Genomic DNA, 25,766 nt, shown 5'->3' with positions numbered 1-25,766 from the left:
GTGGTGGGGGGGGGGAAATAAATAAATCCGCCGCTCCGCCGAACAAAATACCTGCGAGTGGCTTTTTTCCCCCTCTCTCTCTCCCTCTCTCTCTCTCTCCCCGTCTCGTTGCAGAGAAAGGAGGAGGAGGAGGAGGGGGAGGCGGCGGGGGGCGAGGAAGGAGCAGGCACCGAGGGAGTGTGCGTGAGTGTGTGTGTGCGTGTGTGAGCGTGTGCTGCTCGCCGCCCGTCCCCCGGCGCCGTGTGCGAGGGCGGGCGGGAGCCTCCCGCTGCCTCCCCTCGCCGGGGGTGGGCGGCGGGGGCGGGAGGCGGCGGTGGCGGCGGAGGCGACCGCCGCCGAGGTGAGCGGGCGGGGAGGACGCGGCGATGCGGGCACCCGCCGCGGTGCCGCCGCCGAGGGGCGCGCACGGGCCGCGGCCCCTGCCCGCGGCTCCGTCTGGCTCGGCTCGGCTCGGGCTGGCTCGGTCCTGCCCTGCCCGCCTCGCTCCTGCCCTGCCCGCCTCGCTCCTGCCCTTTCCTCGGCTCCCTGGGAAAGCCACGCCGCCGCCGAAGTTGCTCTGCGGCCACCGAGCGCCTTACGGACCCCGTTCCCCTTTGTATGCCCTCATCGAGCACACCTCCCGCCCCCCTCCCCATCTTTATTTCCATGGAAGTGAAACGATCGGAATTACGGATGCTCCGCCGGCCGCTGGAAGCGGTCTCCGAAAACCCAGGCCCCCGGCGCGACGTGGGGATGCTCGCAACGCGGCGCACGCCTCGATGCCACGCTGCAAGCGCACGGCCTTCCCTTCAACAATTCCCGGCAACTAAGTGTAGAAACGTCCCCACCTGTCTTCCGCGGAGTTCTTGCGAGGGACTACGCTCGTCCAATAAATTACGCGTCGCGAGTTGTTCACCCAGCTCCTCTCGGCACCTCCATGCAGAGCCTAAGAAGCATTGCCGCAGCCGGCTGCCTCGCGAGCGCAGGCACCGAGCGGTTAATAAATGGATGTCTCTGTCAGAGGAATCATTTTAGCCCTCTGTAAATTACAGAAAGGGAAGGGAAAGTCGTACCGTTTGATTGGCTTTATGTATGTAAGTGAATGAAAGCTTTATTTACAGATGGCAGTTTTATTTCTTCCCACTCCGGTTCGAGATCGAGCTCAGCATCCTTGGCGTTAGGGGGTTGCATTTGGGAAAGCGGCACGTGCCCGGGAACTTTCTCCCACGAGTAGCCACGAGACGCGAATCTCAGCCCAGGGCTTTTGCGAGGGCCACCGGTCTCGTGGTTAATTACTCCAGCAATTAAGAGAAACTCACACCGAACACGGACAGCCACGGTCGATTGGGTAGCTCGCAGGTCCCTGGGAAGCCGCAGCGTTCTGGATTGGCACGCTTTGTCTGGAACCACCGCAGTTTATCAACCCAGTAACCTGCCTCTTATCATACCGCGTGCATTTTAAAATACCCCCAAACAGGTATTTACATAATAAAGCGTGACCTTCCAAGGAGCTAGCACGATCCCTTAGGACAGTTCTTTCAGGAAAAACTTTTGGGAAAAAATATCAAAGAGGTGAAACAATGTTTTGGTAATGTCACAAAGTGGCAAAAACCAAGGGCTTTTCTTGCTGAGGTTCATTCCCCACCACTTTTCTCCCCAGTTAGTTGTCAAATGCCATTTGCGATAGTCCAAACACTCGAGACGTTTTTCAAACACAGCATCCTCCTGAACTGCAAATTTCCTTTAATCATAGCCTTAGCCTCACTTAAGCAATCCTTTCTGAGTTAATTTATTACTCCGAAGGAGTTACATTTTTAATAACCTAAAGGAGGAAAAGGGAAAAGACTCTGATAATCTTTCCTCATGCATAAGGAAGGACGTTTCACGTATTTTTTAATTGTCATGTGAGTTAGGTTGCAATGCTATATATAATCTATCTGCGCCAGCTTGGAAAACTTGCAGACTTCTCCGGAGTCTGGGAAGAAGCGTGGAATTCAGTTCGGATGGGCTTTCTCTGAAACCTTCTGGCCAGAAAAGGTTTTCTGTTTTGTTTTGTTCTCAGATACAAATCTGCTTTATCCTGCAGTCTGCCCCCAGCCCGAGAGCTTCGGAGGACTGGAAGAGTGGAAAATGTACAGGTGTTTATCGGCAAAGCAGCCAACATTCCAGCCACAACTTTCTCACGATGAGTCTTAAGAAAGCAATTCCAGATTGTCCTTCTCACCATAATCCCCGCTTTGATGGGAGGGACAGAAAGTTAAGAATTGCAGGCTCTGTTTTTCATCCAGAAACCGTGGCTATTTCATTTTCAGCAGGAATGCAGAGCGAGCAATATGTTGCAACACAGCGAACACAGGAGCTGCCCTGCCTTTGTAAATATCGAGGTTGTTCAAAAAGAAACTTGCAAAAAAAAGAAAAGAAAACTGAAATTCATTTCTCTGTTCTTGCTCACTCGGTGTCTAGCTCTCGTGCCTATCCGCAAAGTGGCCATCGTAACCCTATCCTGATCCATTGAGATTACAAGCATGAGAAAAAGGGGGGAGCTGGGGGTGAGGCAATCCCCTGGTGAAGACAGCAGCTCACGAGAGACTGCTGGCTGGGTCTTTTTTGTTAATCTTCTCTCAGCGTGCCAGTTCCCTGGGGCTCCCAAAGCCCACAGACCCCACAGCAGGGCTGGCCTCTAGCCCGGCTGCTGTTCTGGGGCTCCCTTCCACCAGGGCCAGCTGCCCTAAGAGGTCCCCGACAGCATGCACCCGGCCAACGCTGCGGGAGGGCTGGGGACCAGAAAAGTCCTTGCTCCTGCTCCCCTCGCGTTGCCTTTGGAAGATCTCCCAGCTTGCACTCGGGACCGGCTGATTTTCATTCCAGAGCACAACAGCAGCGTACCTGCACGCCCTTCGGGGACAGTGGTTTGCCTCTGTGACTTGTGGCAGTGCTGGGCACCCGTGCTCCTTCCTCTGTTGATGCCCACCTCCCCACTGGTGTGTATGCACCATCCCTCCTTCTGGCCATGGCCAGGGACCCTCTCCAGTGCGCGGCTCCCTCGTGCCTGCCCCCGCTGCTTGCCAAGAATCCGCCCCATCGCAGCGCCTCGCGCCCTGCCAGCTACCGCATGGTTCTTGCAGTAGGGAAGGAAAAGGCCAGACATGAGCTTGTCTTTGTGTGCTGCAGGAAAAAAAACACCTGAGGACTGCAGTAACGCATAATCTGCTAGCAAAAATAAGGTTAAAACCATCCCTTAAAATGCCTTGCTTATCATCCGGTATTAGTGAAAGCTGCTCTCCTCATTTTTGTTTGAAAGGAAATGCGGTGATTACCCCCTATTACAGACACCTACAAATATTTACTAAAATAATGTAGCAGAGCGATTTTTTAAAGAAGTTGACAGAGCCTATGGTTTGATTCTGCTCCGAGCACAGCCACTTTATTGCTGCTTCCCAGGCAGGCGTCCAGGTTGCTGATCTCCAATTATGCCGACTCCCAGAGGGCTCGATCCTTCGCCGATGTAAGTCAATGTAGCACCGCGGCGTTCAGTGGAGCGCTGCCAGCTCACGCAGGCTGAGTTACAGCAGTACCCCGGCAAAAGAAAACCCACAACAACCCTCGTGGTCCTAGCACTGGGATCCTCGCAGACCGAGAGCCCCGAAACCTGTGTCCAAGGAGCCAGCTGCAGAAAACACCTTGGAGGGCCGGGGCTGCGTTCAGACCACCTCAGTGTTTCCAGACGTCTCTGCTCCGTGAGCGATGGCCCACCCGCCGGTGCCACGGTTTCATTTCTTAATTGCTTCTGCTCGCTGATTCCGAAAAAAAGATGCCCTTTATTGGGGAGGTGGAGTGGCTTTTGCCTCGCGAATGCTGTATGAATCTAAATGCTGTGGCAGAAGCAGTGTGCCAGCAGCTAGCGAGGGTGTTTAGGACACGCAGTGCTGCCTGGCCGGCACGCAGCGAGCATGGACTTGCTCTCCTAATCGGCTTTGGGGCTCCTCGCTGCTAAGTGCTTTGTACTCTGCCTGTCGAATGGCATCACACGAACCTTGCTCTGGGGCAGCTGCTCAGGAAGCATATTTGTGCTCTTGGGGCTTGCATCTTCCCAGGAAACTATGAGAGAAGTTTGTTTCAACCCTGCTAGTCAAGGATGCCTGACAGTTTGGGATATCTATGTTTTTTTTCTTCCAAGCCCTAATTTCAGGTACTTCTCAGTTTGTCAAGCTTCACCTCTTTGGACTAAGAGTTTCCTGTTCGAGTGCTACGCGTTCTCTAAAACTGTTCATCTGGTTTCCAGACTTGGCTCTTAGCAAACGCGCTTGCCGTGCTAAAATAATAACTCTTGAAGAGCTACTGTTCTAAGGAGCTCTGATACCTTCGCACTCTGAAGCAGATGCTTGAAATTTCGTCATTGTAAACGTATCTCATCCAGCCAAATTGCACACGTCTCTCAGCTATAAGAAAAAACCTTAGTTCACATGTAAGAGAACTGGTAGAAATAACCGCAGGTAACATCTCTGAGGTGTTTTTTTTTTTAACTAAACTTTGATAAAATTCGCTCTGTAAATGCATTTCCTGCATACTGGCAATAGCGAAAGGTAAGCAGCTGTGACGGAGCGTTCAAATGTGGTGATCTCTTCTAGAAAGTTATCGAAACAAGGATGATCCCACTTCCAGCATGTGGAGACAGACCCACCGATGTTGGAGAAGGACACAGGCACCGTAGAGAGAACCCACAGAAATTTTGGAACTGGGATGTGTGGAGATGGGGCAATGTTCTGCAGGAAGAAAATACTGGTGCTGAAAGTGGACCACATAAGGAAATGATCCCGTGGGTAGACTAGTATGTGATCAGGCAATAAGGGGACAGATCAGAGGTGTGTACCAAGCTGGTAAAGTAAGGATTGCGTGGGTAACTCCGGCATGCCCTAGCTTTGAGCACTTTAGTTTGTGACCTTTGCAAAGAGTCTGGAGGCTTTCATCCCCTTTTCTAGGCTGCTTTCTGAGTTTTTGTACTTGTCTGGGTAGTGACAGATTTTACTTTATCAATATCCTTAGGTTTTGATGGGGGAATACCATATTTAAAGAATCAGAGAGAGCACAGATTTCATGAGAAAGCAGTATTTTGCCAATTTAACACCAGCCTCATATGAATGACAGTCATCTCAAGCAAGACTTTCAGTGCATGTTGTGTGCACACCTCTGTGCCCCAGTACCTCTGGTAGCTTAGACCAAAAGAAAAACAAGTTCATACGTCCACTGACTGAGCCCTGACTTTGGCCCTGGGATTTCCAGGGCAGTTGCACCAAGCTATTCCAGATGCTGTACGAGCATCTGAAACCAGAACAGTAAGCAAGCCCAACTTTTTTAATGCCCCATAAAACAACAAAAGGAAAAATAGTGTCTGCCTAAGGAGAATACTATAGGAAGGGGGATTTTGAATGAGATCCTACTCCAGAGAAATTCTTTCTCTGTAGTTGTGACATTGCATAACTTTGGCCACTTTCTCACTGAAATAACCACAGATTCTGTTATCATCTCAATTCTCAGGCTGCGACAAAAGGCATGTGTATATTTACTATCTAGCTCTGTAAATGCCTTGCTCCCTTCATCTGTTGTCACATTTTCACTGTTAAAGATGCAGACTCATCTGGAATAAGCTTATGTTTTTCAAATACTTGATTTCACACACTATTATTTATGGTGAAGGCTTCATTGGGAAGAATGACAATCAATCATCACTCAAAGATGGTGTCAGTGCCAGAAGCAGTCATATCCTTCTAAAGGCCACCATTCTGACTTGCAATAAGCACCAGCACGCAGCGGATGGTCATTTCCCTTACCGTCCCCTGAGGTCATGTTAATCAGCCTCCAGCTTTTCTGTCAGAAGGCATAAAAATGGGACTCTGCATGCTGCACGGTGTAGGGCTGGCGGATAATCACCTACTGATGTCCCCAGAACTCGTTTCTCTCTGACCTCAGAGGTATTCCAGGGGCCCATGGATGAATAACGGTATGGAGGCCAGTTGGCTGCTCTACACATCAGGTGGTTTAAGAGATGCTGCAGGTAGCTGGATGCCGACAGCACGGTGTCTGTCATCTAGATGACTGCAATTAATCATCTCCTTTCCAAGGCGGGACATTAAGCAGTAGGTATCATCTCACAGAAATGTAACTGCTGTGTTTCAGATAATGCTGGCTTCCACAAGCTTATGATTGTCACCCCAGTTCCCTGAATGCCTTTCAGCGTTCACCTACTCACCAGTGTGGCCCCAGAGGCTGAAGAAAGTGGATGCCGGGGAAGGGAGATGAAACCCCAGATGCCAGCAGGTGGTCAGAGGAACACATCCTTAGAACGGCGACAAAATGCGAGCTCCTGGACCTGGGAGGGAGGACAAGAAAGGCGTGCATTGAAAAGCGAACAGGAAAAGCTAGTAAGAGCAGTGGAAGAGGGACGGATAAGCTGTGTGGTGAGGATTTAACAAGAAAATTAGGGCAGAACAATACACAGAAAGCGCCAGGAGGGACGTACACAAACTTCCTGGTTTCAGCAGGACAGCTCTCCTTTCTCACACGTGTGCAGTCCCGTCCAAGTGTGCTGCCGCAGAAAAAGTTTTAAGCTGCTCTCCCCTGCCAGCGAGAGCCATTCTTAGGGCAGCCGGTGCTGCACCGCCCAGGCGAGCTGCCGGAGAAAGCCCTCTCACCTCTCCCCCACGGCTGGCGTGCCAGCGGATTCCCTGCACGCCGTCCCGAGCCTGCTCTGAATGGCGATTACCTTTCAGCTCTTGCTTTCTGGGTGTAATTTATCCCCCGTGAGCAGGCGCACACCTGCTTTACGCTGTGGCTGCCGAACGCACGAAACAAGGCCCCGAGTAGAGAGATCTTGTCAGAACATGCTAGAGGCAGACCAGGAGATATTATCAAGCAGTTGGACACAGACCAATATACCCTTGGTCTCGCAGTCCTTGCCTGTTATCCCTGCTATGCTGGATCTGCTTGATTCAAAGCCACAAAGTGTTATTCTGAGCAGGATGACAGAAATGCCCATTGTTAATTCATTTATTGCTCGGTGCTTAATGGCCCATGACTTTTTTTAGCTGGTAATTGAGATTAACAGGATTCTTTCTTTCATACCTGGATTGTATGGAAAAAGCTGCATAAATACTTTCGGGCAGAGATCACACCGCATGCAGAGCCTTCCTTAACACCCCTCAAGCCCATTTAATATGCAAGTTTGCTGTTACACAGAGTAATAAACTGGCCAGCAAACAACCGCCCTTATAGATAAAGCGGACATTAAACGAGAATGCTGTCAATGTATTTAGAAGAAATTAGTTTATCATGCATAGCAAAGATGGGTTTCTTGAGACTTCTAATGAAAGCTGATATAGCCATTATCTGATTACTGTAACACACACTCAATCATTAATACAAAAGTCCTCTTTAATGATCTTTGTTTTATGGCCACAGCTATCCTAGGAGGAAGCCGGGAGGTGGGAAGGGGAAAGCATTGCTTCTTGCTGGTGTTTATGCCAACTGTAATGGGGTTGTGACACTGAAGAATGCCAATTAGACACCGATGTTTATTTCTTGGCCCTGACCACAAGACGTGGGTCAAACTTACACGAGGTCATCAGCGTTTGATGTCCTGAGGGCAAAACGGGACAAAATGATGCTATTTGAGATTAATCCAGGGGCCATGCCAGTTTTCTGCAGTCCCGGGGATTGCTGGATGGCGTATTAAGGTGGTTTGAATCCACAGTCCCCACTTCAGCTATGCTGAACCAAGTCCTGTTAGGAGTAAAGAGCTGCACCCTGGCATCTGCATGTAAATGATGATCCTCTTCTTCAGCAGCAAAGGCATGGAGAAAGTAAAGATGCATAAGGGATCTGGTAATTATTTCTCAAGTTTGTTATAGCAAACTGCACTCTGTTGTTATTTTGCTGCTGGCTTCTGCTAATAATTTGCTCTCCCTTTTTAAAGAATAGACCCAAAAAGAAATTTGTTGGCATCTGGCTCAATCAAAATGAAAAAAGTCATAATAAGGAAACTGTCTTTCAGAAAGAGTGAGGACTGTGTTCTCTGAATGTAGATTTTTTTAATGACTTTGGATTTTGCAGATTGTAGTCATTATACAGCTATTTATGAGGAAGTATTATTGTTGTCTTTGTCAACAAAAAAACCTCGAGAACACTGTCTGTCACCTAGAATTAGTATTGCCACAAAATAAATCTTCTCTCAGTATTTCCGTAGATGTTTTCACAGGATCATTACCGAACCTGAACCCCCCTATTAGTGCAAATTAAAAATTATTTAATAGTGCTGCCTGTGAAAGGGTGTTGTTTTTACAGCTGTCAAAGACCTCAGACACTGATCATTTTGTGTAACAATACATTATTTTCTTTTAGTACTTCTAGACAAATTGCAGGTGTTATCTTATGATTCTTTAAATGTCTGTGTTATTGTAAAAGCACTAGTATGAGTGAATAAATAGTCGCCTAATAGGTATTGATTTTGCATCTCTAAAGCAAGGTACTGAGAACACCAATAATATGTTTACCTCAAAAATATAAATGTCTTCATGTACCATTCAATTCACGCTGCAATATTTGGAGCTTTGTATCTCTTCGGAGAGAGTTCCTACTGTGTATCATTTACGTCTCATGTAAACTTGTAGGTTAAATGGTACATTAGTCTTGTTCTGAATCAGAAATTAAATGTATCCTTTGGGAAGACTTCTAAATATTTTGGCTTTAATGATGGGAGCTTTTTAGCCTCTCTCTTTGTGAAAGTCAGAGTTAGCTTCTTGTTCCTTCCCCCGTTGCTCCTTCTCCTGTGCAGAGAATCTCAGCTGCTAAACCCCACCACTGTCAAATGTGCAGCAGACTGTAGACAGAAGAGTAAGTTCAGTGAAACAGGAACAATCAAATTTTCCGTTCATGCCATGCTGTGACCATAAAACAATGGAGTCATGGTAGACCAACAGAGAACGTAAAAGAAATGGATCTTTAAGGAATGTATGTTTTCATGTACTGAAATGGCCACACATTTTCCCACCACATGAAATTCCTAGCTGTGTGTAATTCTATCTACATTCCTGTGTCTCACATCCTGCAGCAGCTACGACAAATGTCCTTTTTTTTTATATTTAGGGATTTTAGGTTTATTCATCTTTCATTCCTATTGTTATCGAGTCTCTGTTTCAAATATCTGCCTGCATCCTGCTCTCTCCAGCATGATGTGAGTCCACAGATAATACACGCACCCCATGCTTGTAGACACCCATGCTAAGCCTCCAGAATTTAGTTCACTGTTCACTTTGGCTGACGTTCTTCCTTGGCCACAGCAATCATTTCAGCACCGTCAGCTCACCTGCCCTTCATCTGCATTTGATCCAACTCGACAAACCCACTCATTTTTTCTAACAAAACACTGTAAGTTTTCAAATGGTTTTTGCTTGCTAGGGTAGACTTCAAAACGAATACGTGCATGTGCAGACATACAAGGTCCGTGGGTTTGTGCAGTGGCCCTGGGAGAGACCAAACTTTAGCTGTCAATAACATAATCCACATTAGAGTACAGGTCACAAGAAGGTCGGAAGGGCACCTGAAAGATTCTCATCTATCTCCCTCGACTCAGATTTATAGGTTAAAAGGTGAAGTTAGGCAAGATGGGTCCAACGCATACCGTCCAAATGATCCAATCCCAACAAGCAGGCCGATGTGTCAGATGCTGTAAGAGGGCGCGTGCGGGGAGATGACAGGTTCCAGAAGGACAGCCCAAGGCTGTTCTAGAGAAGACTAGTAGGCTTAAGAAACCATGCACTTAGCAAGGATGAGAAGCAATGAAAAGGGGGAAGATGGGAGAAGATATGGGTAACAGCAATACAGCAAACATGCATAAAAGGGTAGTTATGAAATCCAAGTCGTTTTAGTTATTATTAGGTCTTGCTTACGTATGATCTCTGTAACTATAAAATCATCTATCCTTTACTACCAATCAAGCTAGGTACCTTTGGCCAGATGTTTTCCTTAGGCATTGCAGTAAGAAGTAGCTTTTGAAGGACTTAAAAGGCAGAAGCAGTTGGGATGGATGAAAGCCTTATGGAAGAAGAGAAAACAAGTATTGCCACGGGTGGGAAAGGTGGACAAGATCTGACTCGCTGGTCTTCCTTCTATTTAATGTATACATAAGAGAGCTTTGCCTGACACTGTGGAAGTGTCTGCTCCAGTGCCAAGATCTGCTGTACTACCCGTCCTCAGTACGCAACTCTTACTTTCTTCCTCCATCAAACACCTGTTAACATTTCCCCCAAGGTAGATCTTACCACTGAGATCAATAAATACGTTAACAGTAACATACTGGTGTAACTACTGCAGTTACTCTAGCCCAACCTGTACACCAGCTCTCCAGTAAGTTTCACAATCCATTCATGCACAATCATAATGCGTTCTCCATTGAGCCTGTTGTGTTCTCCATTTACATTTTAAAGGGAGAAAGCGAGCAAAAGAGACAACAGGCAAAAATATACACTGCTCAGGGAAAGCAGCCAGATCCCAGAAAAATATCCAGGAAAAAAAAATCATATTTTAACCTCTGGGTCAACCAAATTTTCTCTGTTTACTATTTATTTTCTCTGCAGTTTTTAGCTTTCCACAATCCATTAACATACCATACAACGAATCAAGAGTTTTCAGGACTGCAATTCCAACATCTGCTTCTCCTTGCTATGGTTCCATGTTTTGAATTCAAAAATAATGTTACACTTCAGATTTCACATTTATTGTTATATTTCTGAAATCTCACTTCCTTTTAAGTAACTTAAATTCCTCCTCATTTTATGTGATTCCAATGGATTATCCATTATGCCAATAACGTAATTACAAAAATCAAACAGAATTACTCCAGGGTGAGAAGTTGTCTTAGAGCTTTCGTTCACCCCGTTTTGGGTTGCTGGAGAAGTCAATGTAATTAAGAAATGCCTATAGTCTTAATAAACATCCCAAGGTCATCCTCCCCTTGTGCCTGTATCCCTTTCCTTGCCACTCCAAGTCCTGTCCCTGCCAATAACTGCCACAGGGAAAATGGCACCCTTGCAGCTATCCTCTGCCTCTCTCCCAGCTGGATACAGGATACTGACGGTGGCTTTAATTTATTCTTTCCCTTTTATCCGGTGTAGGGGAGCAAAATAGCTGAAACTCTCACCTTCTCTCTCTTTGTTAAGGATAATGTATTCAGATCTCTCTGAACAGAAGTGCCCAGTACCGTATGTGCATTGTCCTAAAGAAAGAACGTCACCTCTTGCCATGCTGGGAAGTTAAAACATATTTAAGTCGCAGGCAGCCCAGTTTCTAACACCTCATACAGTCCCTTTTGGAAAAGGAATTGCCGCAAGAGGTAGTATCAAAGACTGCCCAACATGGGATTTCAGGAGATCAGTTCTGTACACTGGGCGTATCTTTCAGAAGGGTTTTTTAAACCGTAAGGAAGATCCTTAGAATAAAGGGGGATCTTCATATACACATATGTCTTTAACACCACTTAATTCCTCCAGTGCGTTTTACCCAAAAGGATTTATCTTGCAGGATCTGAAATAGACCTAGCGAGCAGGGACGTCTGCTGGCTCAATAATAGTGATAAAAGTCAGATCCCGTAATGCCTCCATTTCATTAGGAAGCTATCTGTCTCCTGGTTGCGGCTGGTTATGACCCAGGAAAAAGGGGATGTGTGGCTTGAGATGGCACAGAAAATATAAGCTATATATTAATGATCACATGCTGTTTCTATCTTAAAAGGACAGTTCTCTTGGTTCTAGTTGGACATTGTTTGATTTGGAGGTGGGAGGAAAGGGAATACATGTTTCAGTTCCTATAATTTGCAAAAAGCATCAACAATTTTAACCTGCATTTTCCCTTCAGTTGTACTCTCATCTCAGTTAAAGCTTCTTGTTTGATGTTTTCCTCCAGTGACTAGGACCATCCTTTAAAACACTTGAGATGAAGTCAGGTAGATCAAATAGAATATGGTATCATCTGTGTACGCTCTAACAGCATTAGCAGGCATCAGCGAAGGGAATGGATTACTTCCCCACTCAGCCTAAACTCGTTTTTGTCCTTAAGTGCCATACATGTATGGAAGACTAAGGACAAAGAGGATCGAGTAACATTAATTGCACGGTTTGGGGCACCATTAAGACCAGCTGCTACAGATAATCAGACAAATAAAGCTTTTGGTTTAGATGCCTGTGTGTTGACAGGAAAGTGGTCAGCTGGTCTACCTCAGCCTCCTCGGTCCCATTTTGCTGAGGAGGGTTACGACTGCAGCGCTTTACCTGAAGCTCTCGGTGACAACCGTATTTTGCTAAGTCATTAAAGCTCTTCCTGCAAAGCCCTGCTACTTTTCCCATATATTAGAAACCACATTAGTGTTCAGTCAGGTTGCACAAGAAGAAAACAATACATCTAGCTAATACCACACATTCACTTTGCATTACAGCTTGCTTCCCATCCATTATGAACTTTTCTCCCTCTGCAATAAATTGACCGTCTTTTTTTCCCCCCTCCTTTTCAGATTTCCTGATTCCAAACCTCTCACTAAGCTTGATTTGCTGCTTCTGCTGGGCCACCTAAACTATACCATGTGTATTATACCTCCGGGTAGATCATTAATTCCTACCTCTTTGATTTAGCTGCAGTCTCACTCAGACTCCTGCATCATTTTATCTCCCTCCATTTTTTTCTGCCAGTTTGAAACTTAGCTTTGGTTCTGCCTCCTTAAACATCAGAAGAAAATACATTTCTTTTACTTTGACCTCATTTTCTCAACTGACAACACTTGGCTTTTTTACTGATGTCTCCCCAAATCGTGTTTTTGCCATTTAGCACTAAGGATAGCATTTCTGTGTTTCAGCAAGGGCAGCTATTTGCGTTCCTATCGTGTTCAGATTCATCCTATGCATCTGCCTGTGCAATTCTGAGTTCAGCTCCAAAACAATCTGGGAATTTGTATTAGAGCTAGAAAGCTTTTCTACTATCTTGATGGCTTAGCTGTATTTGCAGTCCCAGTATTAATACGGGCCAGTCAATTCTGCATTCCCAGCACATTTCCGTGCTCTCTCCTGTGCTCTGGATCACTGTTGGCCATTAGTTTCTAATCAAAGATGTTCATAGGTAATGATACGTCCATCAAAGAGCTGCCAACATTCCTGTTACTAAGCAAAAATGCAGATCTCCAACTTTCGGGCTAAACCTACAGTTCAACCGTTTTCATATTTAATTCAGCATTAACTTCCTTCACATTTCGGTCATTGAATCCACATTCACATTCGTACTCTCCTCAGAGTCATGTCCAACACTCTACAACATTAGCAGTCCTTTCAGAAAAGTTAGGGGAACGTTATCTTTCTTTTATCAAATACTGCCACCAAAGCTTAACTGTTAATGCTCTTCAAGCCTAGACAGCGCATGATTTGCTTGTCTCAGTAGTTTTACCTCACTGTAATGCTCATCAACCCAGCACATCCCCTGCGGATTCATCAGGAAAAAAAAGCACCTGATTTAAACACAAGAGGAAGCTGGCCTGGCAACCCTGGAGATCAAAGTACACTAATGTATTTGCAGGAGCTCAACATGCACCTGTACAATCTTCTGTCACATTTAACCGTGCAAAGTGCATCACTTTTCATTCAGGGAGGCCACCTTTACGAGTCAGCCCTTCAGTTCTGGTACCTAGCTAGTCCTCTCCCAAACCAGAAAGCAGGCAGTATGCTAGCTACGGGTATGATTTTGTTTCATTTTTCATGTGTTTATTTACCTTCAGCTCTTATCAAGGCACCCAAACCACATCAAACTGTACCAATCTTCATTCAGCTGCTACTAAACAGAGCCACCAACACTGATCTCCCCCAGCTCCCCAACCACAGATTATTTTTAAATGAATATATAAACCTGAATCCTTCTGACTAATGACCAGCCACAACTGTGCCTACTACAGAACAGGAACATCTCAGGACCTTATTTTCACAAGAGCACTTGGCAGCCCTCATCACTATGGGCTGTAGAAACGATGCTTTTGTATGAGATGAGCTTCAGCACATGGGCAAAACAGACTGCTGCAGGGGCCAGAGGGAATAAAACCAACAGGGTTTAAGAGAAGAGCGAAGGTCTCAACTTGCCATTTGGCCTAACCAGAGGAAAAGGAATGGTTCAAAAGCTTCATGATGGAGGATTTTTAGGGAGAAAGGTACAGGAAACTGGAATGCCAGTTAGGTGTTTTGACTGGGTGAGATAGGTGTGACTGGGTAGTTGTCAGAGCAGGGGACAGGCGTGGTATGATGGCTGGCACTGCCAGCACAAAGAAGGCAGCAGCTATTCGCCCGTGTAGCATGTGGCTGTGATATATGGGGTGGAGCTAAGCAGTGAAAAAAAAAACACAAACCAACCTAGTTTTAAAGGAAAGACAAGGAAATTTCAATGACATCCTGGGGATCTGCAGCTATAGGGGGATATAAGGAAAGGATTGAGGAGGCCAGACATCCTGCTGTTGAGGAAGAAGTTCAGTGGGATATTTTTATTGAGTTTTGTGGCATTATTTCATAGTACAATGGTCACGATCTCTACCTGTTACTTAAACATTTAGTTCCCATTTGCAAATTATCCAGGGCACTCTGGCCCAGCACTGCCCAGTGAGTAACACCCACTGAGCTAAAAGGCCCGACTCCTGTAGGAACAAGAGTCCAAATGAAAGCAGCTTTCAAAAGCACCACCCTCTTGCTTGTAGGAAACTTTTCCTATTCTGCCTCTCTTTCTGTCTCCAGTACTTCTTCCTCTGTGTGCTCGGCTGTGCCCTGAGCACCAGCACTCACAACCTCAGCGGAGCAGACATTCTGACTCAGGAGAGAAAGTCCCCCGTATTAGCTTGGGCTTTGCATTAGTGTAATGCACTAAGAGCTTTTATTTTATTTATTTTGGCTGGCTAGTGGGTGTGGATTAACAGTACATAACCCTGCTTCGCTCCATGGCTGTTGTACGATCTTGTGCTGTAGAATCCAGCTACCGGCTGGAATTTCCCAAAGGCCTTGCACCCGCCTGCAGCTGGGATGAGATTTTCACACGACTTCTGCTCCCATTTAAGCACCTAAATAAATGTCAAGATTTTCCAGGAGCCCTGCATGTTGAGTGCTGCATGGAGTGTCACTGCGAGATTAGCTCTTGAAAATTCAGCCCTGTGAAGTGGGGATTGTGCTATTTACTATTTGTGATGCTTTCTTCAGATGAGACTTAAAATCACTCCCAGTATTTTTAGTCATAAGAGATCATATAGAGCTATGTACCACATAAATAATTACATTCTGCCTGCCCTGTCTCTCTGCATTTCTCTGTAGGGAAGATACTTCTTCTCTGACAGAGACTGGCTCAACCATTTGGGATGCTGAATCCCTACAGTTCATAAATGACTCACCAGACGCAATGGGGAAGACTGGATCCATAATACAGCTGGCACAGGTGCCTGAAGTGGTGGCTTCATTTCCAAAACCGATGTTTTATTTTGGGATCCATGCTAGAGAAAGGTACTGGGTTTTTCTACGTTATTACTATTGCCATTATGCCAGTCATAGTGTTCAAATGGATTCAAATAGATTAGCCTTTCTAAGAGCTGAACCAATTCCTGAATTACTACATAAATTATTGAGTACTCTGCATTCAAACTTTTTACAGTATTGCCTGGTTTATAGTTTGGGTGGAAGGATTTCATGATAGGAATGCCACATTAATTTTACATTTAATAGCGATATTTCATTGCTTCTGAAACTTTTCACACTATCTCATTTCTTGTAGCCATTCCTAAGTCATGTTTTTATCTGCCAAGATGACATGTTCGAAGAGCTTTGGCAAAGCTTGTATGAAAAACTTGTATGAAAAATACGATGTTGAGTAGCACTTCCCAAATGTGAGAAAGATACAGCAGAGTGCTTTAAAGGCCAATTAATTATGGAATAATTCCTGCAAACTGTGGCAGTAATTAATGAGCAAGTAACGTGCAGTATTTGGAAGCAAACAGCAGTTAGCAAACACTACACACAGTTTTGTGATTGTGATACAAGAAAAAGTCTTTTACCCATTTAATGATAATGGGTATTATCAGATTTCCCTAGTTAATGATGTGTCTTGTGCTTATGTCAACTAGTTCTAATCTGAAATATGACTACACCAAAAAAAAATAGCACCTTCTTTCTGGCATGCATTCACAGGAGACAGAATCAAGTTTCCATAAGTTTGCTTCAACTGAGAAACCAGCAGTGATTAATTCAAGGAAGACAGTTGCAGGACCACACTGGCCCAGAGAAATAAGACTTCCCTGCACATCGGGAAGGATGGATAATATATCTGGAGGGCTCGGGTGGCTTTCTTCTCATGTTGGGAGGTAAGCAGGAATGCTCCCCTTCTCCAGCCTTAGGATAAACCCTCTAAGCTTTGTGAAGCAGTGCCTACACAGCCCTGAGAACAGGATGAGGGTAACCCATTTCCTTAGAGAATGGTGAGGAAGGTCTCCCCAGCTTCTGTACACACCTTTGATCTGGCTCTCAAGAATCTTTTTCAACTTGGGCATTATCAATGGAATTTTTCCCTAGATGGATCAATCAGTCCCACTGACAACCTGCAAAATCTGTTTTATTACATCTCTACCAGCCCCTTATCTTTTTAGATCATCACTGAAGGGGCTGTTTCTTTCACTGGGTTTGTGCAGCACTGAGGACAGAAAGCAACCAATGGTAATTGGCAAGACTACGAAATAATATTCTTGGTCTTAAAAAAAAATTATGATGAAACATAAAAAGAACAGACATGTGCCTCTTATGCAGCCAGGCAAATCTGGAGAACTGGACAAGGAAGGTTAGCATTTTAACTCAGAAATGGAAGAGAGCTGACCTTTTCACATCACTAGCAACAAATATAAGAAAGTTGGAGAATATTTTTACATAGAATGTCACTATGCTTTAAAACTCAAGGTTGTTTTAGCATTGCCCTTCAACGATCCCAAAGAGAATCAACTTATTGAAATGCATTAAGACTGGTGGTTTTCCATGAACTATTTCCAATAGGGTAAAGAAAGTAACTGAGCAAAGGAAGCCTTTTGTAAGCGAACTTACTCCTGCTACCCAGGGGGTCTGTCCCTCCACCACTGTATGTTTAGGCACGTTCAAACTGAAAAAAGCTGGAAAACACTTTTAGGACAGTGGATCTATTCACCTGAGAAAGGCATGCAGAGATCTTGAAACACACTAAATATTCTTAATACTTACTTTTCAGCCTTCAAGTGGCCAGAAAGATGATGAGCAAAACTTCTGAGTCCTGTCATTTGTCTTAGATATCCTCTTTTCCAAATGCTCGGGAATAGGCTGGGCATCGGTCAGCGGGTGGTGAGCAATTGCATTGTGCATCACTTGTTTTCTTACACATTATTATTGTTAATACTATTACCATTATCACTATTATTATTATTATTGTTATTATTATTTTCCTGTCTTAATAAACTGTCTTTATCTCAACTCACAGGCTTCACTTTCCCGTTTCTCTCCCCCCATCCCAGAGAGGGAGGGGGGAGGGTGAGCGAACGGCTGTGTGGTGTTTAGCTGCCAGCCGGGTTAAACCACAACAGCCATTCAAAGAAAATGCATGTGATCCATGCAGTATTGCCAAAACCCTTGTAGGAAGACCACTAATGAATTTAAGCTCCCAGCTGGGAGCCTTTTTTTTTTTTTTTTTTTTCCTTTTACGCACATTAACAGTCTTGGCAGGAGGTGTCAACCTCAACCCAAAAGAAAGCTTATCTTTCCTCATGATTCCCTCTTAACTTAGATAGCAGAAGTATCTAATATGAAATATTGACAGCTTGAGATTGATCTGTTGCAAGGGCAGTAAGAGTTTATTACTGATTTCTGGGAGAAAAAAAAAAAGAAAAAAAAGGCAACTTTTATGGATGCCTAAACTGCTTTTATTTTGTCAAAGAAGAAGAAGAAAGAAAAAGACAAATGCTGAATGCATAAAAACAACCATGGGATTGCATATCTTTTTCCTCGCTTTCTTAAGGAAAGGAGAGTGTTAAACTGCCATCCGCTAAAAGCAGCGATTTTATGCTGAGGTCTCCAAGTCAGTGAATTTACATTTCGTAAGAACACCCTGAGGGGCTTTCAGCTACTTTGCTTAAAAGGTAGACAGATACATTTACAGCAGTGCATGCAGAGCTCCATGTGCTAACATGGCCACATAGCTAAAGAGTCACTCCCTGGCACATGTGTGTGTTAGGGGTGACTTAGTTCTAAGCAGGTAATGCATAAGGACACTTTTATGTGTTGGCTGGGAATACAGTTCAGTAAAGAATGTGACTGTAATTACCAGTAACGAGGGTATAAATTTCTGATCCCTGCTTTGTTGGCTGAATTTTTCTAGTGTTTCTAAGCATTTACATTTTACAATTGCCTTATTTATAGTCTGAAATTTGGTGCACTAGTTTTTCATGCATGTGAAATGCTTTTTATTCCATTTGGTAGGAAACTCCTGCCTTCACAAACTAGTCTTTCATAAGAAGTATTATAACCAATTTAGTTTAAAATATTTTAATGAGTTAATAATAGATTATTAGAGATTTTTAGTTTGAACACATTAATCATATAGATCTTCTTTGTCTTATTTTGAATAAATAAAAACCTTGTATCATTGTGTTCAAATTCATACAGTTCCTACAGAGAAATCCTTTGTAAATTAAAAAATAATAATAATAATCTCTCCTGTATTATCACCCAAACTGGGTCATATCTGCTATATGGAGTTACAATAGGAAATCCAGCATGTCAGTTCACCCGTAGCTTCAACCACCCATCATGCAGGACGGAAATTTTTTCATTTCCATTCCACCTTGCCTGTGCAAATAGTTACAAGGGTCAAGCAAACAGGTCTTGGGGCCCGGCTGCCATTCAGACCGGGACATCAGGAAACATGTCTGTCTTTGATGGCTGAGCTCTCCAAGACTAGACACCTGGAAGGTCTACATGTGGCTAGGCTTAGAATCATAGAACCACAGAATCATTAAGGATGGAAAAGACCTCCAAGATCACCTGGTCCAACCATCCCCCTACCACCAATGTCACCCACTAAATCATGTCCCTAAGCACCACGTCCAACCTTTCTTTGCACACCCCCAGGGACAGTGACCCCACCACCTCCCTGGGCAACCCGTCCCAATGCCTGACTGCTCTTTCTGAGAAGAAATGTCTCCTCATTTCCAACCTGAACCTCCCCTGGTGCAACTTGAGGCCATTCCCTCTAGTCCTATCACTAGTTACCTGTGAGAAGAGGCCGACCCCCAGCTCCCCACACCTTCCTTTCAGGCGGTTGTAGAGAGCAGTAAGGTCTCCCCTGAGCCTCCTCTTCTCCAGACTAAGCAACCCCAGCTCCCTCAGTCACTCCTCACAGGACTTGTGTCCCAGGCCCTTCACCAGCTTCGTAGCCCTTCTCTGGACACAATCCAGGGCCTCGATTACAGATAGATATATAGATATAGCTATATATCTATAGCTATATATCTATATAGCTATATATAGCTATCTATATCTATATATATAGCTATATATAGCTATATATCTATAGCTATAGATAGATAGCTGGGCACAGAATAAAGACCTCCTACACGTATTCTGATTGTGATCTAGTGCCTGAATATTATATGGCTGCCCTACACATTTTGCTCTTTTTCAGAATCCATCCTACTTGCATCACAGTGTGGGACGAGGCTGCCCAGTCACTGCAGTAATACTACATTCCAGATAAGATTGTATATCATTTTAAGAATAGTTCAGACTGAAATCCATGACCCAATCAGGGGGTCACCTTGCCTCCTAACAGTCAAATTCTACATCAAATTAGCAAATTAATATCTATCTTTGGTGTTATCTTTCCTCAGTGACGAATCAGGCCCTTTCCTGTCTCATCTTTTCTGAGACAGTAAATAAGATTTCCAGGCCTAACTTTGGTTTTAGCTCTTGACTTCAACCGAGTTGCACCAGATTTACACAGGTATCGGGGAGAGCAGAGTTTGTCTCCTCATATATTTGAAAACAACTTCAGTGGAAACGTCTAAAGGTGAGTCTTTGAATCTGTGTTTAAGTGATTTATCACAAAGACGTAATTGACGTCTGACTCTCTTGGAGACACTTCCTAGAGGATAGACTGCAATTGGCCATGAAGAGACCTAAGAGAGGAGGGGAAAGAAAAAGCAGAGGTCACAGTTCCTGGATGTGCCGTCCGTGGAGCAGCCTCTTACAGGAGCAGAGCCCGAGAAGGGCCTGCTTGTCCCTTCCCACCTGCTTTCAGTAGCATGAGATGAGGCGAGGAGGAAGCAGCCCACAGTCTTGCTCCCCTCCACTTTGACACAAAATGAAGTGAGAGCACAAAGGGTTTTTCTGATCTGGAAACGTGGGTGAAAGCACAACTACAGGTTGCTAATTATAGCTTTATTTTCATTAGCATACTACACAACTCAAATAGAGCAGCAACCAGACTTTGGCCCGACTTTAACCCCCTCCTTCCTATCCTCATAACGAAACTAACTTTTGGCTTTTACTACAAACGTCACAAAAGCAACAGCTCCTCACAGAATAGCCTGCACCATCTTCAAACTGTGGAGAAGAGCAACGTGAGCATAAATGAAGATGCTCCTTGGTAGGTATGACTTCTCCCTCTGCTCATTCAAACACATAAAAGTTTCACTCTGGCCTTTAAGGCCTGTGTATTAACTGTGCGTGACTGGATTTAACATCTACTGTGTTACAGCCTGTTTCCTTTTGTTTTTACCTGATGAACAAAGTATTTGAGAAGTAACAGCAAGAAAATAATCATTTCTGTTTTGGAAACAGGAGGGAAAGCCCAGTTTTGGAGATGACTTTTCTTTCTGTGTTGAATGGAAATGGTTTTAAAAGCGAAAAAGTTATGAGGGACATTTCAACATACAAGTGGAAAAGTTGAGTTTAAATTGTCTTGCCTTTATCCCTGCCTGGGACTTTGGCCTCTGGTAGATAGCACCAAACTGACTGCTGGCCTGTGGAGTAACTCTGTGAGAGAACAGTGAACATAGCCCACAACAGAACATCTGTGACAAGGCTGACAGAAAGTGGGAGAGACAGGCAGACAGGCACTATAAATCATCTCCGCACCCAGGCTGGACAGTACAGGGGGTCTCCAGCACCCCAGGTGGTTATACTGTTTCCCAGGTAGTTATTCTCTTCTTCTTCTCCTCACACTTTCCTAAAAATTCCAGCCTAGCCCTCAGAAATTTTCCACAAGAAATTTTCACTGAAACTAACACACTTCCATAAAACATTTTGTATTTTTGTAAAATGCTGTATTTTGACAGAAGAATGTTTTCTTGAAGGTTTTTTTTATCCCCCCAAACAATTGTCATGACAAGCTCTAATGGATGCTAGGGGTGTTTTTGACAATCTATATAATGGAGAGAGAGATCAGCTCAAAAGTAACATAAAATCTTGGGGCCCAATTCTGAAAGAGCCCATTGCTCCAATCAACGTCGTGACTGCCATCCTCAGTGCAACGCCTCAGCCCATTGCTCTGTCATTCTTACCATGTAATAACTGAGAGTTTGGGTCAAAACATACCACCTTTCCATGCCATCACATTACCTTTAAAAGCAAAAATCCTCATTCTGAAAATACTTCATCCAAAATACCATGTAAAATTGATACAAAAATCAGAGAGCTAATGCTCTGGGCCACAGGGACCACTCTGCGATACCACATCCTATTGATAACAGATTTCTGTGGTAGAAGTAGTTGTAATCCTGCAAAACCTAAGCCACAAGTTTGAGAAAGTTTAGAAGGGACAACATTTTATACAGTAAAGAGCTTTTCAATGTAATAGCAAAAACAGAAAATCTTTGTTTTCCCCAAATCTCAAGACAGTGGCTTTTCATCCTATGTTCAATCAGGGCACAGCAGAGAGATTTAAAAGGAGAAAATAAAGGCTTTGTTTTTACACGACCGTAAAGCTGCTTCTCTCTCCTCCTCCTCCCCTGTACTTCTGACAGACTTTTAGACTCTGTAACATCAAGTAACCTTTATTAGGCTCGGATACACCATGATTTCATAGGCAGGCATCTAAATTTAGAAAAGCATTTTGTGTGCCACTTTTTTTTACATTTTAAATCTCGTGGATGTGACCTTCTCGAAGAGTCAGATTACTGTCCTATGCTTGACTTCCATGTGGTTTACACCGGCAGAAGTGTGATCAAAGTGTAATTTGCAATATATTGAGCAGCTTTTTAAAGGGGCAGAAACAGCTGTAGAGAGGCTTCCCTGGATTCCAAGTCGACTTTTGATTAGCTTTTTGTGCAGGTATTCCAGGTGTTGCCATTAGTTAGATGTTCTGATTCCTGCTTTCTAATTATACAGTCCACAATTACTATCACCTTCCATTTCATTTTTGACATGACATGATCTATTCGTAGATATATTTTGGGTACTCCAGAAAGCAGAGCTCCAGCTAGGTATGATGCGACACAAATTGCGTGTTGCAAATTATATGTTCAGGACTCAGGAGCACAGCTTCATCTGTCAGCCTCCCAGGGGGCTGCGAAGTATAATGGCTAGAGTCGCTTACCTGCTCAGGGAACAAAAGGTACTGGGGCAGCTGTCTCTCTTCTGTAACACAGGCAGGGGTGGAAGGACCCAGCCCACGATGCGATGGCGTGGATGCCTTGCCTACCTAAGTATCCGGTTTGAGTCAACCACACAGAGAGTCTTGTGGTGTCATTTCTACACAAACAACATTCAAAATATTTCCTTCCCCAGGAACCCTGACCAAACACAAGATGCTCAAATCTCAGGGAATTTTGCTTGTTATTTTGGCCTCTACATAATATCAGTTCTTGAGGCAAAACACTGCTATTGCTTACACAGGCCCCTAGCCAGCTTCATAAAACCAAACTACCAATGAAGCAGCATGTCTTCCCATGTGGGAAAGAAACTGCAAGTGCTGTGTGAGAGTACAACCATGTAATGCTCGCACTTTAACATAAATACCAATATTTAGTACCCTGTAGGCACTAAAAAACACCTACACTGGGTGACAGAGAGACTTACTCACAGAAAACAAAATTAAAAACAACCAAAATAAAAATTTCTGTATTTCTTTTTCAGAATAAGTTGGAAGCAAACCATGTCCTCAGATATACCAACATATTTAAATCTCTAACATTGTTAAGTGTTATTTCCACTACAGAATGTAACGAAGAAGATCGGGATATTTTTTTTTCTCAAGTGACATCACATTTTACATTATTTAAGCTTTTGCTGACTGAAAAAGCTTAGCTGGGAAAACAACTGTGTACAGTAGTACAACATCTTATTTCTACTTTGAAATAAAATTGGAACAATTCTGAATTTAAATTGAGAAAGCCTTGGCTAGAGCTAAGCGTGTTTTGTGCACAGAGTATCAGCAATGTTTTTCTGTTTTTCTCTCCCTTCCTTTCTCGCTCCTATCGCACTCTCACAGAGAGAGCCCATCCTAACACATTGTTCTGAGCGCCGACAGGACACATTACGAGACTACCAATCACCGGGACTGATGAGAGGACAACTTTACAGAGGCGAACGCCCAGAGCCTCACCCTATGGCTTTCCAAAAAGTTTTTATGGATACCATTTAAAAATGACAGCCATTTTGTAAGGGCATAGACCACTCTCTGCCCATCGAACCCATTCGCCTTTGCCGCTGACACTGCTTGGGTGTGTAGTGTTGGGAGTCCCAGGCAGAGCTGCACTGAGGATGCACTGCAGAAGAGGTCTGCTCACGCCTCTGTGGCTTGTCTCTGTCTCACTCCTGTGTGTTAATAGCCAGTGCCAATGAGGGAGCAGTATTTTATTTTGGACTTATTCTACTTGGCAATCTTAAAAAAAGAACTGGCTTTGAGAGAGGTTAAGGTTGAGATCAAACTCAGGCCTCCTGTTGTAATGGCAAGCATCCTAAGAGCAGGCTCTCTGGGGTCAGAACTGAAGGTGGGAAGTGGAAGAGGAGGAGAGGAGGACGAGGGGACAAGCTCCGTGGACCTTTCTCTGCATACTGTCTCGATCTTCACTGAATCAGACCCAGGCTCTCCCCCAGGTTTTACAGTCTCTCCATACCCCCTGTATCTAAACGGTTGCTTAAAGAAGCAGGCAGGAACACAGCAACGCCGTCTGAGTCGTATTTCCAAAAGAGAGTCTGGCCAATCTTGAAAGCTGAAGCCTGGAAGAAACTAGGTTGTAGCAGCGTGATACAGATCATGCCTACACTGGAGCTGTTCGGAACAGAACGTGTTATGCACAGCATGACCAGGAAGGAGGTATGAAGTACAGCATACATGAAGCAAAACATGTAAAAGACCATGGCAGTGTAAGCGGGAGAGTTTAATTATCTCGACCTCAGAGTGGATTACATTAAGCGGAGGAAGCAAAGCTTGATCTGGTACTGGACTGCTTTCTAATTTAATGTGTACATAAACCGACAAGGAAGGGAAGAATGCCAGATGTGGTATTAAGCAACACAGAGAATATGATTTAGGACATTAAGGTATAAAAAAAAGGTAGGAGTAGTGACTGCTGAGCTGAAACAGCTTCTGCAGTGACTCTCCCTGCTCCACCTAGAAGGTGTATGCGCCCAGCAAAACAGAGCACCGAGCTACCTCTCAGCAAGCTGCCGTCCCCACACGTCCCCTCTGAAGCTATAGCCGGGTTAAACAAAACATCACACTGGCTTCTGCACAGCTCAGCTCCAGCGCCAAGCATTGGTACAGGCTGCATGCCTTCTGCAGTCAGCAAACCTTTGTACAGGCTGCCTTTCAAGCAGGCTACAGAGACCTCGTAGATAAACCACAGTAGTTTCACGTCACCTCTGCCCTCTCCTGATCTGCTTAATGATCTGCAAAAGCCCGCAAGTGACTTCTGCAGGCCCGGGGGCCGGCGTCTGTTTTGGCTGCCTCTCAAAAGGTGCTTTCCGGGTCACAGAGCTGTCTGGAGCCACCTCGCTGGGACGCCAGAAACATCCCTTGCAGGGCAGCTCCTCCATGCCCTGTGCTGAGAGCCCTGGAGCAGGTCTTTCGGCGTACCATCTGCATGGTAGGAGGAAAAAGTCCATCAGATGTGGACCCGAGCTCGTAACGACACTGGGATGGAGCTGAATGCAGAAAGCCCAGCACAGCCATGAAATGAAGCACAAGAATGCACGGAGGTGCCACAAAAAGGCGAGGCATAGACATACAGAGACAGGAACTCTCTAGGAAGAAAAGGAGCTATTTCAGAACAAGGAGCGAAATTTTTGTTTTCCCGAGGAAAGACAAGCTTTCCTCCAAAAAGTGGTCTGGCGAGTTTCAGATTTCCCAGTGAATGCCCTACAAAACATTGTTTAGAGCTCTTAACATTAGACAGCATCACAGCTACACCGTGCTAAAAAGCCCCAGGTAATTTATGAGTTATTCCACATACACGGCCAGATTCTGGTCTCACTCCACCCACTGCAAAACTGCAGCCGCTTCCACTTCAAAATATCCAGTTCCAGACAAGTTCGCCACTCGGGCCCATACCATGGTTTCAGTTTCCTCTATTGCATTATTATTATATTACTTAGCAGGTCTGCTGATGACATTGCATTCAAAATTGGGCAATTACAAACACTGGCAGGAAATTCTGCAGTAGCAAATGCTTTTAAAAAATGGCAAGGATGTGAAGAAATTCAATGGAGATCTTTCATTCGATATAT

At 44.6% G+C, this 25,766-nt stretch overlaps 1 protein-coding gene across 9 annotated transcripts in view; it reads right to left on the bottom strand.

Moving 5' to 3' along the window:
• The window catches only part of CXXC4 (CXXC finger protein 4), a 94,802-nt gene that overhangs the window by 60,939 nt on the left and 8,097 nt on the right, over nt 1-25,766 (bottom strand). For 6 of the 9 annotated variants that reach the window (XR_013950682.1, XR_013950683.1, XR_013950684.1 and 3 more), the window contains exon 2: nt 6,227-6,346. Coding sequence is in view for 4 of the 9 variants with exons in the window: in XM_080590686.1 (XP_080446812.1) it covers nt 6,227-6,346 (120 nt within the window). In the remaining 5 variants the exon portion in view is untranslated. Of the gene's footprint in view, nt 1-51; nt 822-6,226; nt 6,347-6,496; nt 6,657-25,766 lie in introns of those variants that run through there. The other 3 variants (XM_080590684.1, XM_080590688.1, XM_080590687.1) reach the window with 3 other exon arrangements.

The sequence above is a fragment of the Anser brachyrhynchus genome, assembly GCF_964034855.1.
Source record: "Anser brachyrhynchus genome assembly, chromosome: 4".
In the NCBI taxonomy this organism is placed as follows: domain Eukaryota; kingdom Metazoa; phylum Chordata; class Aves; order Anseriformes; family Anatidae; genus Anser; species Anser brachyrhynchus.
This window is presented reverse-complemented; position numbering and strand designations above follow the sequence as displayed.